Raw genomic sequence first — 13,430 nt, forward strand, 5'->3', positions numbered from 1 at the left:
CACGTATTTCATAGAATATTTCATGTATCTGAAGCCCTGTTTCAATTTTTAAGTATATTGACGCTATGTTTTTATTTATACGTATATTGACGGTCAATATTAAAAATATGTGATGTCACACATAACAATCATGGTGGAAGCGCCGCAGAGTAGGAAAAGAAAATTTGCAAGTAAACTGAAATGAGTTCCATTTATCTTTCTTATTTTTTCTAAGCAGGAAAAAAAGATGTTGTGTTTTTTTTTACAATAAAACAAGTTAATCTTATTTATTAATATTTTCAATAGCATGTTAAAAATCTTACAAAATAAAATTTTAAACACATAAAGAACATTAAAGTCCATTTTTCTAATACATTATTTACATATGTAATATATAAATTTAGGACTTTCACTCAGTCAATACGTTATATATGGACCTGTTAGATTATATTGACACTCGGACTTCGTCCTCGGTCAATATAATCTGAACAGGTCCATATATAACGTATTGACCTCATTGTTTGCGATCACATGCCTACTTTTTTTAGGATATTTTTTGCAAAAAAAATACAAGAAACCCAAGAAAGTGTTTTTGAGTTATTGCCTTTGGAACCATGAGATATGTGCATCGGTTTTTTTTTCGTTTTTTTGTTTGTTTTTTTTTTTTGGGGGGGGGGGGGGGGGCTGGTGTGGAGGGGGAGGCGGCGAACACGAAATTCCGCTTTTTTATTTATTATTATACTAAATGATTCTATATAATTTTTACTGCATCTTCCTATGCTTCCAAATATAAAATTGATTGACGAACGAGTAATCATTTTATGCAATTGAGTCTAAAACGGGTATTTCTATTAGCTTTATAGTATACATATTTTTTTTTGCACAGAAGGAAAGGGTTGGTGACTAATAAATGAATTTCATATATTTGCATTTACGTACTTTAAGACCTGACTTAGAGAAAGGGATGTGTGTGCAATTACACATAAAAAGATAAATGAGAACAATTAAAACAATTAATATACATGTTAAGAAGGTATTATTGTAAGAAGTTAACTGGTGTAGCATATAAATGTTTACAATTCATATCAAACATCTCCATTCATTGATAACATTTAGAGATTAAAAAGTATTAAAAATATTGTAAATCAATTTTACCAAATTCTGTTTATTTAATAAGCTTATAAGACTACTGTATCTCAGACAAAGTCTATCTTTGTACTCTTCTGTTATATAAATCTGGAGCCTCTTAATCTTGTTACATATTTTTTTTTTATAAGTACAATGTAAGTAGAGTAACTGTATTGCTGTTCAAGAATGTTAACATACACATATTATGTATCCATCTTTACCTTTCTTGACAATATTACGTGTCATCATCATGCACAAGAGAAAAGACTTCATTTTTATCTGAAGAAATTTTTAAAACGTTGAAATGTAATACAATGTTTCCGCATAAATATACTTTCTAATGGATAACATAAAGAGGTCAGGTAAGATAAGCTGTTATACTTTTACTAACATGTACTTGCCTCAAAGCAGAATTAGGAAATAGCAGTTATTTTAAATTGACTTGGCATCAGTTATTGTGGGATGGTTAACCAAGAAAAAAAAGGAGTGTTAAACCTATAACTCTGTTTGGAGCAAAAATTATGTTTTTATGTGTTTCTTTACAGCTGGGTTTCTAATATCTTACATCGTGATTATAAATTATTATCATAGTACAACTTTGTTGTGTAAAGACTTTTCGCTATCCATCAACTTGAAAATAACTTTCTTAATAAAGTAATATGCAGTTTTCTGTAGAGAAGGAATTGCATTATAGAATAGGACGTTTGTTTTGTCAAACCGTGCAACGGGTTACAGGGGACACTGAAATACTGGGTGTCCGTCCGTCCGTGTAGGATTTCTTGTAGGATTGTTAAGACATTTTTATCATAGATTTATAACGGCTATGTCTTAAACATATTTGAATATCAGCGCTTATCATTTATTTTTACAGTACAGGAGTTATGGTCTTTTGAAGCGTAATTTATGTTAAACATTGCATACATTATAAGCATTCTCACACTCTTGTCGGATTTTTCTGAAATTTTTATCAGCACCAATCCACTTTTTTACCGGAGTTTTGCCTCTTCAATAGAACCAGATATTATATGTAAAACGGAACGCGCATCTTTAATTTATATAGTTTTACTGCATTATCCATTGCTTCCAAATGCAAAATTGTTTAACGAACGAGTGTACATTTTGTACAATAGAGTCTATAGCTGGTATTTGTATCAACTTTATAATACATGGTCTTATTTTCCAACATAAGAAAAAGAGTCGCCAAGAAAACCAATTGTATTTGATAAGTGAACATCTTAATGAAATCATTTAAGACAGCAGGAAGATTAATTCTGTATTGTGTATTGCTAAGGCTAATATAAAGAGGGAGCTATTTATACCGTTCATTTTTTAGGTCTAAGTACTGGTCAGTAGGTCATATTTGTCAAACTTAATTAAAAGATATATCGTTGAAATAAGTTATTAGAAAAACAAAGGATATGGGGTATCTATCCATGACACAAAATCAGTACATGAACAGCCAAAAAACAAAAAACAAAAAAAACAAAAAACAAAAAACAAAAAACAAAAAAAAAGTAAAGGAACAAATAAGTTAATCTGTTTTCACGTATAGAGAAAGTTAACTAACCAGTGCATGATTGGATTACATCTTTCTAATTGGTTAATTATCTTGCGGGGTCAGCACGAGTTCACGTATATGTGCACTGAATGTACTTCCTTTTATCATCAGCTTTTAACTTTGTGTGAAATTTAAATTATAGGGATGATTTTGGACTGGAGTGATTTCCTTTTTGCAATTGAAGGTACAAACGAACCATATTTTATGTTTTTACTATTCTGTTTACATTAAGGACAAACGTGCAGTATATAAGTACTAACACTGTCATTTATCCAAATGTCCACTATCGTACGTATGATTGACTTAATTTTCATTTAATAATTTGAATGACATTTCATGAATTTTTTCGTTATATTGCTTCTACCCTTCAGTTCCTACTAAGTATGTTTATCTTTTGTGTAATGGTGATGATGGATCATCCTGTCTGTTTAACGTCCAGTGGTAAATATTTAATATATATAAGCACGAGAAAAATTGTACATGATATATGGGTGGCCTGACGGTAGCTGTAGAACCTTTTTCTGTCGACGTAGACGGTACATGTATTACTATAAATTTAAAATAAGAAGATTTGGTATGATTATTGGGCCAATTATGTCGAGCTATGGGAATGGGGAATACTTCTGCACTTCTTCTAACTTCAGTTAGTTTTAAACTTTTAACTCTGCTAGGCCAAAAAATAAATTTAGATTGTTTGATGTTGCCTAACGACACACCTAAAAAGCAGCCCTCCTCGGATTTTTGTACATATCGTGTTCAAATTTTTTTAAAGAGTTTTTCCTGCTCTGACGTCGTTTTTTGTTTGTTTGTTTGTCTACAACACGTAACTTGTGTTGTTAGCAAAAAAAAAAAAAAAAAAAAAACTATCTACCTACCCAATCCTACAATGCATGGGTATGCAACATCAAACAAAAAATTTTAAAAGGTGGCCCTAGGTTTGATTTTTGACGGTTTTCTTTATAGCTGGCCAGGGTTCATTATTGTTTAAACCGGCATCGATTATAAATTATTAATATCATAAGTATATTATCATAGTATATTTTTTTTTAAGTAAAGACATTGCGCTTTCAAACAACACGAACTTTCTTACTGAAGGAATATGCAGCTTTCTGTATACGTAGAAAATACATTAGTATGGGGTATTTGATTTTTTCTCTGTGCAATGAGGTTTGTATCAACAATGTCTCGGACAAGATCGCAAATCAGTACATGTTTCAAAGGAGTTATGTATACCCTTTGAAAATGGGTAGTCTTGTAGTATTGTTTATATTTAAGGTTTATTTGGCTATGTCTGAAACAAGTTTGTAAGGCAACACTGATCAATTATTTTTACAGAAGTTATGTCACTTGGAAATGTTAATTGTGTCAAATATGACATTGAAATGCTCTCAAGCTTACATTTCATGTCAAATGGTTATGATATTGATATTAAAGATTTATATCAGAATTGTTTGGAACAACATCTAAAATCAGTACTGATCAAATATTTTAATATAGTTATGTCCCTTGGAAAATTTTATTTATTGTTAGCTCTCAAGATTTCATATTCAAAGGTTTATGTTAATAATGTCTTGACGAGTAACATCAGTGTTACATTGTAGTCACGCAGGAATTATGTCTCTTTGAAATGTAATTCATGTTGAACATTGCATGCATTGTAAGCACTCTCAAAACAACTTAAAATCTTGTCGTATTTATATTAAATCTATACCAGAGGTTAACATTTGCAAGTCCTTCTATGAGTTCGATAATCAGTACCAACCTAAAACTTTTAAAAAAGTGTTGCCCCATGGAAATATATATATATATATATATATTATATGGGAAAACAATATTATTTGTGATCGCATGCTTACTTTTTTTAGGATATGTTTGGAAAAACATTACAAGAACCACAAATGTTTTTGAGTTATTGCCTTTGAAACCATGAGATATGTGCATCGGTTTTTTTTTTGTTTTTTTTTTTGGGGGGGGGGGAGGCGGCGAACTCGAAAAGCTGTTTTTTTATAAATTTTTATACTATATGATTCTATATAATTTTTACTGCATCTTCCTATGCTTCCAAATATAAAATTGATTGACGAACGAGTATACATTTTATGCAATTGAGTCTAAAACGGGTATTTCTATTAGCTTTATAGTATACATATTTTTTTTGGCACAGAAGGAAAGGGTTGGTGACTAATAAATGAATTTCATATATTTGCATTTACGTACTTTAAGACCTGACTTAGAGAAAGGGATGTGTGTGCAATTACACATAAAAAGATAAATGAGAACAATTAAAACAATTAATATACATGTTAAGAAGGTATTATTGTAAGAAGTTAACTGGTGTAGCATATAAATGTTTACAATTCATATCAAACATCTCCATTCATTGATAACATTTAGAGATTAAAAAGTATTAAAAATATTGTAAATCAATTTTACCAAATTCTGTTTATTTAATAAGCTTATAAGACTACTGTATCTCAGACAAAGCCTATCTTTGTACTCCTCTGTTATATAAATCTGGAGCCTCTTAATATTGTTACATATTTTTTTTTATAAGTACAATGTAAGTAGAGTAACTGTATTGCTGTTCAAGGATATTAACATACACATATTATGTATCCATCTTTACCTTTCTTGACAATATTACGTGTCATCATCATGCACAAGAGAAAAGACTTCATTTTTATCTGAAGAAATTTTTAAAACGTTGAAATGTAATACAATGTTTCCGCATAAATATACTTTCTAATGGATAACATAAAGAGGTCAGGTAAGATAAGCTGTTATTCTTGTTATTCTTTTACTAACATGTACTTGACATGTTTCAAAGCAGAATTATGAAATAGCAGTTATTTTAAAATGACTTGGCATCAGTTATTGCAAGCTCGGGATGGTTAACCAAGAAAAAATAAAAAACAAAAACAACATTTTTTAAAATGAAAAAAATACAAACTAGGAAGCAATTAGATTCGCACGGCAGGTTATGCATGCAGAGCAGATTAAACACGTTTACCCTATCAACACTAGATCTCGCTCAAGTTGAAATTCAATGACACGACTCTTCAAATAACTCGTACGTTTGTGTCAATTATTTACAGAAACATAATAAGCTTCGAAGATACACAGATAAAAATATATTTTAAATCTTATTCACGCGAATCTTCTTTAACCCAGGTTTACAGTGTACCCGTCCACGCATGACTGCATGATGACAGTCCCGACGTCTGACCTTGAAAGATATTTTTTAGCGCTACTAAAGTCTTTGACGGTACAGATATTGAACAGTTTCGTATGTGTTCCATACTGAATGATACAACTACATCCTTGCTATGAAGGAACTCGTTTTAAAAACAGACAAGAAACATAATTAATAGCGCGATCTTTTTATGTCATAACGTTCTACAGATTAAATACCAGTGTATAGAGACTTCGACGGTATTTATCTTCTCTAAAGTTTGATTAATTCACATTATTTACCTTAAAAGACAAGAACAAATGACAATAATTCATGTCTTTTTTTTAAAACCATGGATAATTAAATCTTATCACGACACTGCTTGAAAGGATTTGAAAAACAATATGTGGATAAAATGATAAATTTGGATATTTACAACGAGAAATGTAAATAAAAGTCGATGTTACATCGTCGTATTATTGAATAAATGTCAAAATTTAAAACACTTTAAAGGGTCAAAGGTAATTAAATCTCGACTTCTTTTTGAGGGAATACACAACATGCAGTTAACAGATGTCTTTTGTAGGCGATGCAAATTTAAAAGGGAACATCCATCATCAACATCCTAGAACAATTCTCAAACTATCACTTGCGTGTATACATGAGTAATTTGTTTCAATCTTCTTTTTCAGAGAAAAGGGATGAGTGAAAACTCTTCCGGATTATTATTCACAATGGTACACATCACGGATTACTCTAGTAAACAACGTGTAACTACTTTTTCTCTGGAAAAGACGATGTATGCCAACATTACTACATACAATACTAGTAATGCAGCATTGGAGAATAGATACACAGCATCGCGGGAACTTCTAGTAATAGCCGGTATAGTGATAGTTCCTGTTATAGTGATTACATTAATAGGAAATATACTTACGATAATCTCGTTTATACGAGACAAAAAATTACATGAATCAATCAACATTTACATTCTGAATCTCGCTATTGCAGATTTCCTGATCGGGACTATTAGCATGCCGATATACCTAGCGTATACTCTAAATGATAGCGTTTGGATATTCGGATATCAGTTCTGCAAGGCGTATTTGTTACTGGATTTAATATTCACGTCTGTATCATTAGAAGTTATGATTCTAATAAGCTTTGACCGTTATATTCTCCTTAAACACTGGTCAAGGAATTATAAAGATCAGACCAGGAGGAATGCTTACATACGAAGTGGTGCCGCTTGGATTATTGCATTAGTTTTAAATGGTCCTGCGACTCTGTTTTGGGACATTTGGACAGGAGAGAATTCTGTACCTTTAGATGACTGTGAAGTACAGTATCGAAATAATTATGCATATACGGTAGCTGTTGCAATAGTAGCATTTCCAATTCCGTTTGTAATATTGACTATATTAAATACAATAATATTTTGGGAAATACGAAAATTACTTTCAAGAAGAGCACAGCTAAGTAATTTATCTTCTCTTTCAAACAGCCGAGACTCGACTTTGTCTAGATCTGCGTCAATCAATGATGTTTACGCAGGTAGTGTTAATTTTGTTCATCATTTGCATCGAAGGAACAGCCTACGTTCCAAAGAAATATTCCACACACGTAATGGTAAAAAGGCTGCTAAATCCCTCGCAATATTGACAGTTGTGTATGTATGTGCATGGCTTCCTTATGCTGTTGCTATAGTCATATATTCATTTTGTAGAACATGTGTAAGTGTACCGCTTTTTGAAACATGTACGTGGTTGTTATGGTTTAAATCGGCAATAAATCCATTTTTATATGCTTATAACTGTAACAGGTTCCGGTCAAATTTCAAATACTTCTTGTCATGTGGTAGAAGACAAAAGTATATAGGCGAAGGACCAGTAATTGTTTAATGTAACGCGCGCTTTGATTTAATCATTGGATTAATGTTCAATTATATTTAGATTGTGCCCAAAGAGAACCGCCAACCTTTGACTTGGATTAATGTTCAATCATAATAGCGCCATTGTACACTAGTCTTTATATTTTCTTTAGACTGTGAATGTAATCATTGAATACGTTTTGTATAATTGTCTTCGTCGATGTACTCTTTTCCCTCAGTTACCAACAACAAATCATAGTCGTACCATTCAATACTTTGTGAAACTATTGTACATATAGCATCTAATACATTGTATGTTTATATTTTAAATTGTTTACAAGTAAGTTATGGTATACATATTTATGAGTTGATATTATGAAAAACAATTAACATGTTTGCATGGGTTCTTTTAAATCATATGAATGTTTACATTTTTTATATTTTCATAAACTATCATTTCTTAATGATACACTTGTACTGTCTCTGTGTAACACGCATAAATAAAAAGAAAAGTTCATGTCTAAAAAAAGATAACATATTTATACGCATTCCTATCATTTTAATGATTACATATGTTTTTATGTTTTTATAAATTACTATCATTAAGTTTTTATGAGTAAATGCTCAACTTGTACTCTGTCACACTTGAGGGACAGGAAAAGAAATATAAATAAAAAAGAAATTTCATCTCTAGTTCAGTTTTTGTGTATAAATATTTGAGAGACAATAAAGAAGCTTATATTCGGTATTTGCTATAAATGTGCTTTCGTTGTTTAATGTTTTTACTTGTAGAAACGTCACTGACCCGTTATTACATTTGTAGATCGCGTTTGATCTAATTGAAATAACATCTTGGATTGTCTCACTCTGACTTATAGAGATGGAGAACTGCAATAAAAATCTGTTCCTTTGTTTTGAGTTTTGTTAAGTGCGTATAGCTATTTTCTGTCATGAATTACAACACCTTTTTCCGTTAAACAGAAGTCCAAACAGTTTTTAACACATGAAGCTTGCAATAGAAATACTTGTGTTGCAAGGGTTTAAGCAATATAAAAGTTCGTTGAATATATGTGATAGGGTCTTATAAGGGCTTTTAATTATAGACTCCAACTGGTTCAAATACTTTATTATATACCAGGAAAATGTAACTCAATATGTGGGATTGAGTTATCAAAATCCACTGCCATAAACACTAATACAATTATTCCAGGACACTATATGGTATGTTTGTCAAAAATGTCCAAAAAGGTCCAGAATAATAGTCAGGTACAAATAACATCTAACTTCAAAGAAAGTTCCAAATAATATAAACCTCACAATGAAAACCGTAAGTGAAATAGCAAGACAGAGCCAATAGAAAATAATGTACAAATTACCCAATGAATACCATCGAAAAGTCCAATGCGGCAGAACTTAATTGTACTCACTGTACTAACCAATAGTACATGAAAACGTCATACCTGCACTGCAGTACTAACTGTATGGGGTTCAATACAGGATAATCATATGCTTCAATGGTCAATTATTCATTACACCATAGCAGGGACTAAATTTGGAAAACGGAAAGCTATAGCGTAATGAGTTCAGAAAATGTCTTCAAAATATTTTAACAACTTTAGATCAAATTAAATATTTTTATAGTTTATTGAAATAATTCGCTGAAATGGAAAATTGGTTAAGTTATAAAATATACAAAGTAAAATATAAAAAGAATACTATAAATCGCTGCCACATATACGTAATTCTTCAAAATGGCAGCGATTTATAGTATTCTTTTTATATTTTACTTTGTATATTTTATAACTTAACCAATTTTCCATTTCAGCGAATTATTTCAATAAACTATAAAAATATTTAATTTGATCTAAAGTTGTTAAAATATTTTGAAGACATTTTCTGAACTCATTACGCTATAGCTTTCCGTTTTCCAAATTTAGTCCCTGCTATGGTGTAATGAATAATTGACCATTGAAGCATATGATTATCCTGTATTGAACCCCATACAGTTAGTACTGCAGTGCAGGTATGACGTTTTCATGTACTATTGGTTAGTACAGTGAGTACATTTAAGTTCTGCCGCATTGGACTTTTCGTATGTCAATATTACAGTAAGAGTTCAGTTCTGTGGCTTCTGGTTCTTTCTCAGGTGTTCCAGATAAGCAGTTGATGTATGGTACAGGTTGAATAGCATCGCAAATGGCTTTAATTGATTCGCTTTTTATTGACATTTTTTGTTGTGTTGATTCTGGTAGTCGTGAAAGTGCGTCTGCATCAGTGTTTTGTTTACCACTTCTGTAAATTATGTCGAAATCAAATGTAGCTAGAGCTGCAACCCATCTATGCCCTGTAGCGTCTAGTTTTGCTGTTGATAGTACATAAGTTAGTGGGTTATTATCGGTGACGACTGTAAAACAGCTTCCATACAAGTAATCCTTAAACTTTTCAGTAACTGCCCATTTGAGTGCCAAAAATTCAAGTTTGTGTGCTGGATAATTTCGTTCAGATTTTGATAGTCCTCTGCTGGCATATGATATAACGTGTTTCTTTCCATTCTGTTCTTGGTAAAGTATGGCTCCTAGTCCTGTGCCACACGCGTCGGTATGTATTTCAAACGGTTTTGAATAATCAGGATATCCTAGAACTGGCGGTGTAGATAGTCGTTGTTTCAATTCTTGGAAAGCATGTTCCTCTTTGTCACCCCAGTGCCATGATGGTGGTGCTCCTTGACGCTTAGTTTTCCTTTTTGACATTTGTGGTGCTGGCATAATGTCCGTTAACGGTCTTGCAATCTTGGAAAAATCCTGTATGAATTTGCGATAGTACCCGGCAAAACCAAGGAATTTGCGAACGTCTTCCGGTGTTGTGGGGCGTGGCCAATTTTCTATCTTTTCAATCTTGTCAGGATCGGGTTCTATACCGTCTTCAGAAACAATGTGTCCGACGTATTTGACTCTGGTTCGGAAAAGTTGACATTTCTTCGGAGACAATTTCAATCCTGATTCCCGTAGTCTTTGAAAAATAAGTTCTAATCTTTCTAAATGTTCCTCATACGACTTTGCAAAGATAATAAGATCATCCAGATATATGAAACATATTTTCAGATGCAAATCTCCTAATATTTCTTCCATTAAGCGCTGGTATGTTGCAGGACTATTAGCTAGTCCAAAAGGCATTCTGATGTATTCATAAAACCCCAATGGGCCAACGGTAAATGCAGTCCTCTCTTTGTGTGATTCCTCAATCTCGATTTGGTGATATCCTGACTTCATATCTAAACATGTATAATACTTATTTCCGCCCAGTGCGTCTAAGATTTCCTCTATTCTCGGAAGTGCGTATGCGTCTTTAATTGTCTTTTCATTTAAAGTACGATAGTCCACGCACATGCGCAGTGAGCCTTCTTTCTTCCGGACTAGAACAACGTTTGATGAAAATGGAGAGTGGAACTTTCGAATAACTCCAGCTGCAAGTAACTGTTGTAGATGGTCTTTCACTTCATCGAACATAGATGGTGGTATGCGGCGGTGACGCTGTTTAAAAGATGTATCGTCGACTAAATCAATGCGATGTCGTACTATCGATGTGTAGCCTATATCGGTATCGCCCTTTGAAAAAATATCTTCGTATGCAGTAATAAGTTGTTTGACTTTATTCAGTTCAACTTCTGATAACTCAGTTGGCATTTCTAATTTGTCATAAAGGTCTGCACTGATATCAATTACATCCACTTCCGGTTTAACGTCAGCTATGGTTACTGGTTGCAGTTCGCATACGATTGCCCTGGGTTGTATATTAACAGTTCTGGTCGTAACATTAGTTATGTGTACTGGTATGGTATCTCTATATTCATGTCTGTAATTGACTAAGCCTGGTGTGATATCTAAATCTGCAGGTAAATCAGACCCCTTCGTGTGTTGCAATAGAGCACAAGTCGGTTTGTACGGTATCTGCTTGTCCATGTACCCCTGTAATACGACTGACCCGTTAGGTTGTATCATAACAGTTGTATGCTCTGCTGATTTAACGATGCATAAACGATTGCCATTCTTCTGAAGTTCTCTCTCTCGAAGTGTCATTGTCCTAAATGTCATATACCATTCAGTATGAAGATTAGCTGTCTGCAGAAATCTATCTCCGTGAGTATGACGGATATCCTCTAATACAATTGACAAAACGTTGGTTCCAATTAAAACGGGTACTTTATAGTTGTATGTACTATCAGGAACGACAAGAAATAGTCCTTGATATTGGTTTCCGTTGACATCTTTAATTTTAATGGTTGCTTCAATAAATCCTAAGTACGGAAGTGATTGTCCATCGGCGCACTCTATATGTAGAAAGCTTGTCAATGGTTCCAGTGGAACTGTCTGTAGATTTAAACGGTAAAATGATTCAGAGATCGTCGAGACTGTTGAGCCGGTATCCAAAAGTGCTTGTGATTCAATGCCGTTAATAAAAATTGTTGTTTCGTTTGAGGATCCTACCAATTCAATATTCTGTTGCCTTTTGGGACATTGTTGTTCCGAGCCTAATGTCCGTCCCTTGACATAGACCTGTTGTCGTTTAAAGAACGTAAATGATCGGTCCTAACTGCGCATCCATACGCAAAGTGTCCTTCTTGTCCACATTTATAGCAAATAATGGGGTCGGTGTTTCTACGTCGTGTTTGTTGTTGGGTTTCTGCCGCTTGTAATGGTGTGTTTTGTGTATTGTCCCAGTACGGTCTGTAGTTTCTATTTCCTTGTCCACGTCCACGGTGTCCCCGACCTCGGTACTGTGTATTCCAGTTGTTATGTGTACTTTGCTGATATTGGCCTTCGGTACGAGTTTCATCTTGTCGTTGTGATTGTTCTTGGGTGTGTCTCTTCAACTCACCAATATCTTTATTCATTTGTTGCATCATAGACTTTAGCTCTGTATATTCGCCTTCAGATTGTGCCATCTTAATGTGTGCGGTCTTTTTATTGTTCGGTAGCTGGTCTTGCTCTATTTCCCTCATCACTACTCTAAGCTGATCAAAATCGGTTATATTATCAAACTTATATCCACTAATGTCTTTAAGTTCCTTGCGAAGCCCATACCAGAAACGGGTGCGAAGTTTTTCTTCTGATTCTTGCGGTGTTATTCCTTTCTTATGTACTACCTTACTCAACATATCTTCGAGCCTACATCCCCAAGCGGAAACATCTTCGCCCTCCTCTTGACGTGCACTGTGAAATTTAGCCAAAAGTTGTTCTCCGTGATCTACTGTGCCAAATATACTTTCCATCTTTTCCATGATATCTTTTACAGATGCTTTGGATCCTAGGCGCATCGCAACTTTTCCTGCCTCGCCTTTAAACGATCTTCGCATGCTTTGTAGTATAACATCTTCGTCGTATTTTTCCTGTTGCAAACATTCTATTTCATACTTCCATAGGTCGTAAGATTCATCTTTGTCACTGCCTGAGAACGGAACTATTCGTGGAATGTATCGGCTCTGGTACCCTTTTGATTGGGTTTCAATTGATGCTGCTGCTTTAGGTGGAACTGGTTCGGTCTTAATTGGTTGTTTGAGAGTTCCTTGGAACCAATGCTTGAAATCGGAAGCGCTGTCCGCTTTTGGTTTGACTCCCATCTCCTTAAAAGCTGCAGCGATGTGTTCTAGTTCTTCGACGGATAATTCTATATCAGATTCCTTGCCTTCCGTGGCCATGATACAAATAAGCTGGAAAAAAAACTAA

General features: G+C 33.5%; 2 protein-coding genes across 3 annotated transcripts in view; one reads left to right on the forward strand and one right to left on the reverse strand.

The window, feature by feature from the left end:
• LOC127714137 (galactose-3-O-sulfotransferase 2-like) overlaps positions 1-13,430 on the reverse strand; it is an 85,462-nt gene that overhangs the window by 49,531 nt on the left and 22,501 nt on the right. The window lies entirely within an intron of this gene.
• LOC127714138 (muscarinic acetylcholine receptor M5-like) lies at positions 1,371-8,015 on the forward strand. 2 transcript variants are annotated; one of them, XM_052220139.1, is made up of 2 exons: positions 1,371-1,469; positions 6,530-8,015. In XM_052220139.1, exon 2 carries the CDS (start codon positions 6,539-6,541, stop codon positions 7,736-7,738), a length of 1,200 nt encoding a protein of 399 aa, XP_052076099.1. In that variant the 5' UTR covers positions 1,371-1,469; positions 6,530-6,538; the 3' UTR covers positions 7,739-8,015. The 2 variants fall into 2 exon arrangements, with proteins under 2 accessions (XP_052076099.1, XP_052076098.1); XM_052220138.1 differs by lacking the exon at positions 1,371-1,469 and adding an exon at positions 5,334-5,432.

This window comes from Mytilus californianus, unplaced genomic scaffold (genome assembly GCF_021869535.1).
Source record: "Mytilus californianus isolate M0D057914Y unplaced genomic scaffold, xbMytCali1.0.p SCAF_9, whole genome shotgun sequence".
Classification (NCBI taxonomy): Eukaryota; Metazoa; Mollusca; class Bivalvia; order Mytilida; family Mytilidae; genus Mytilus; species Mytilus californianus.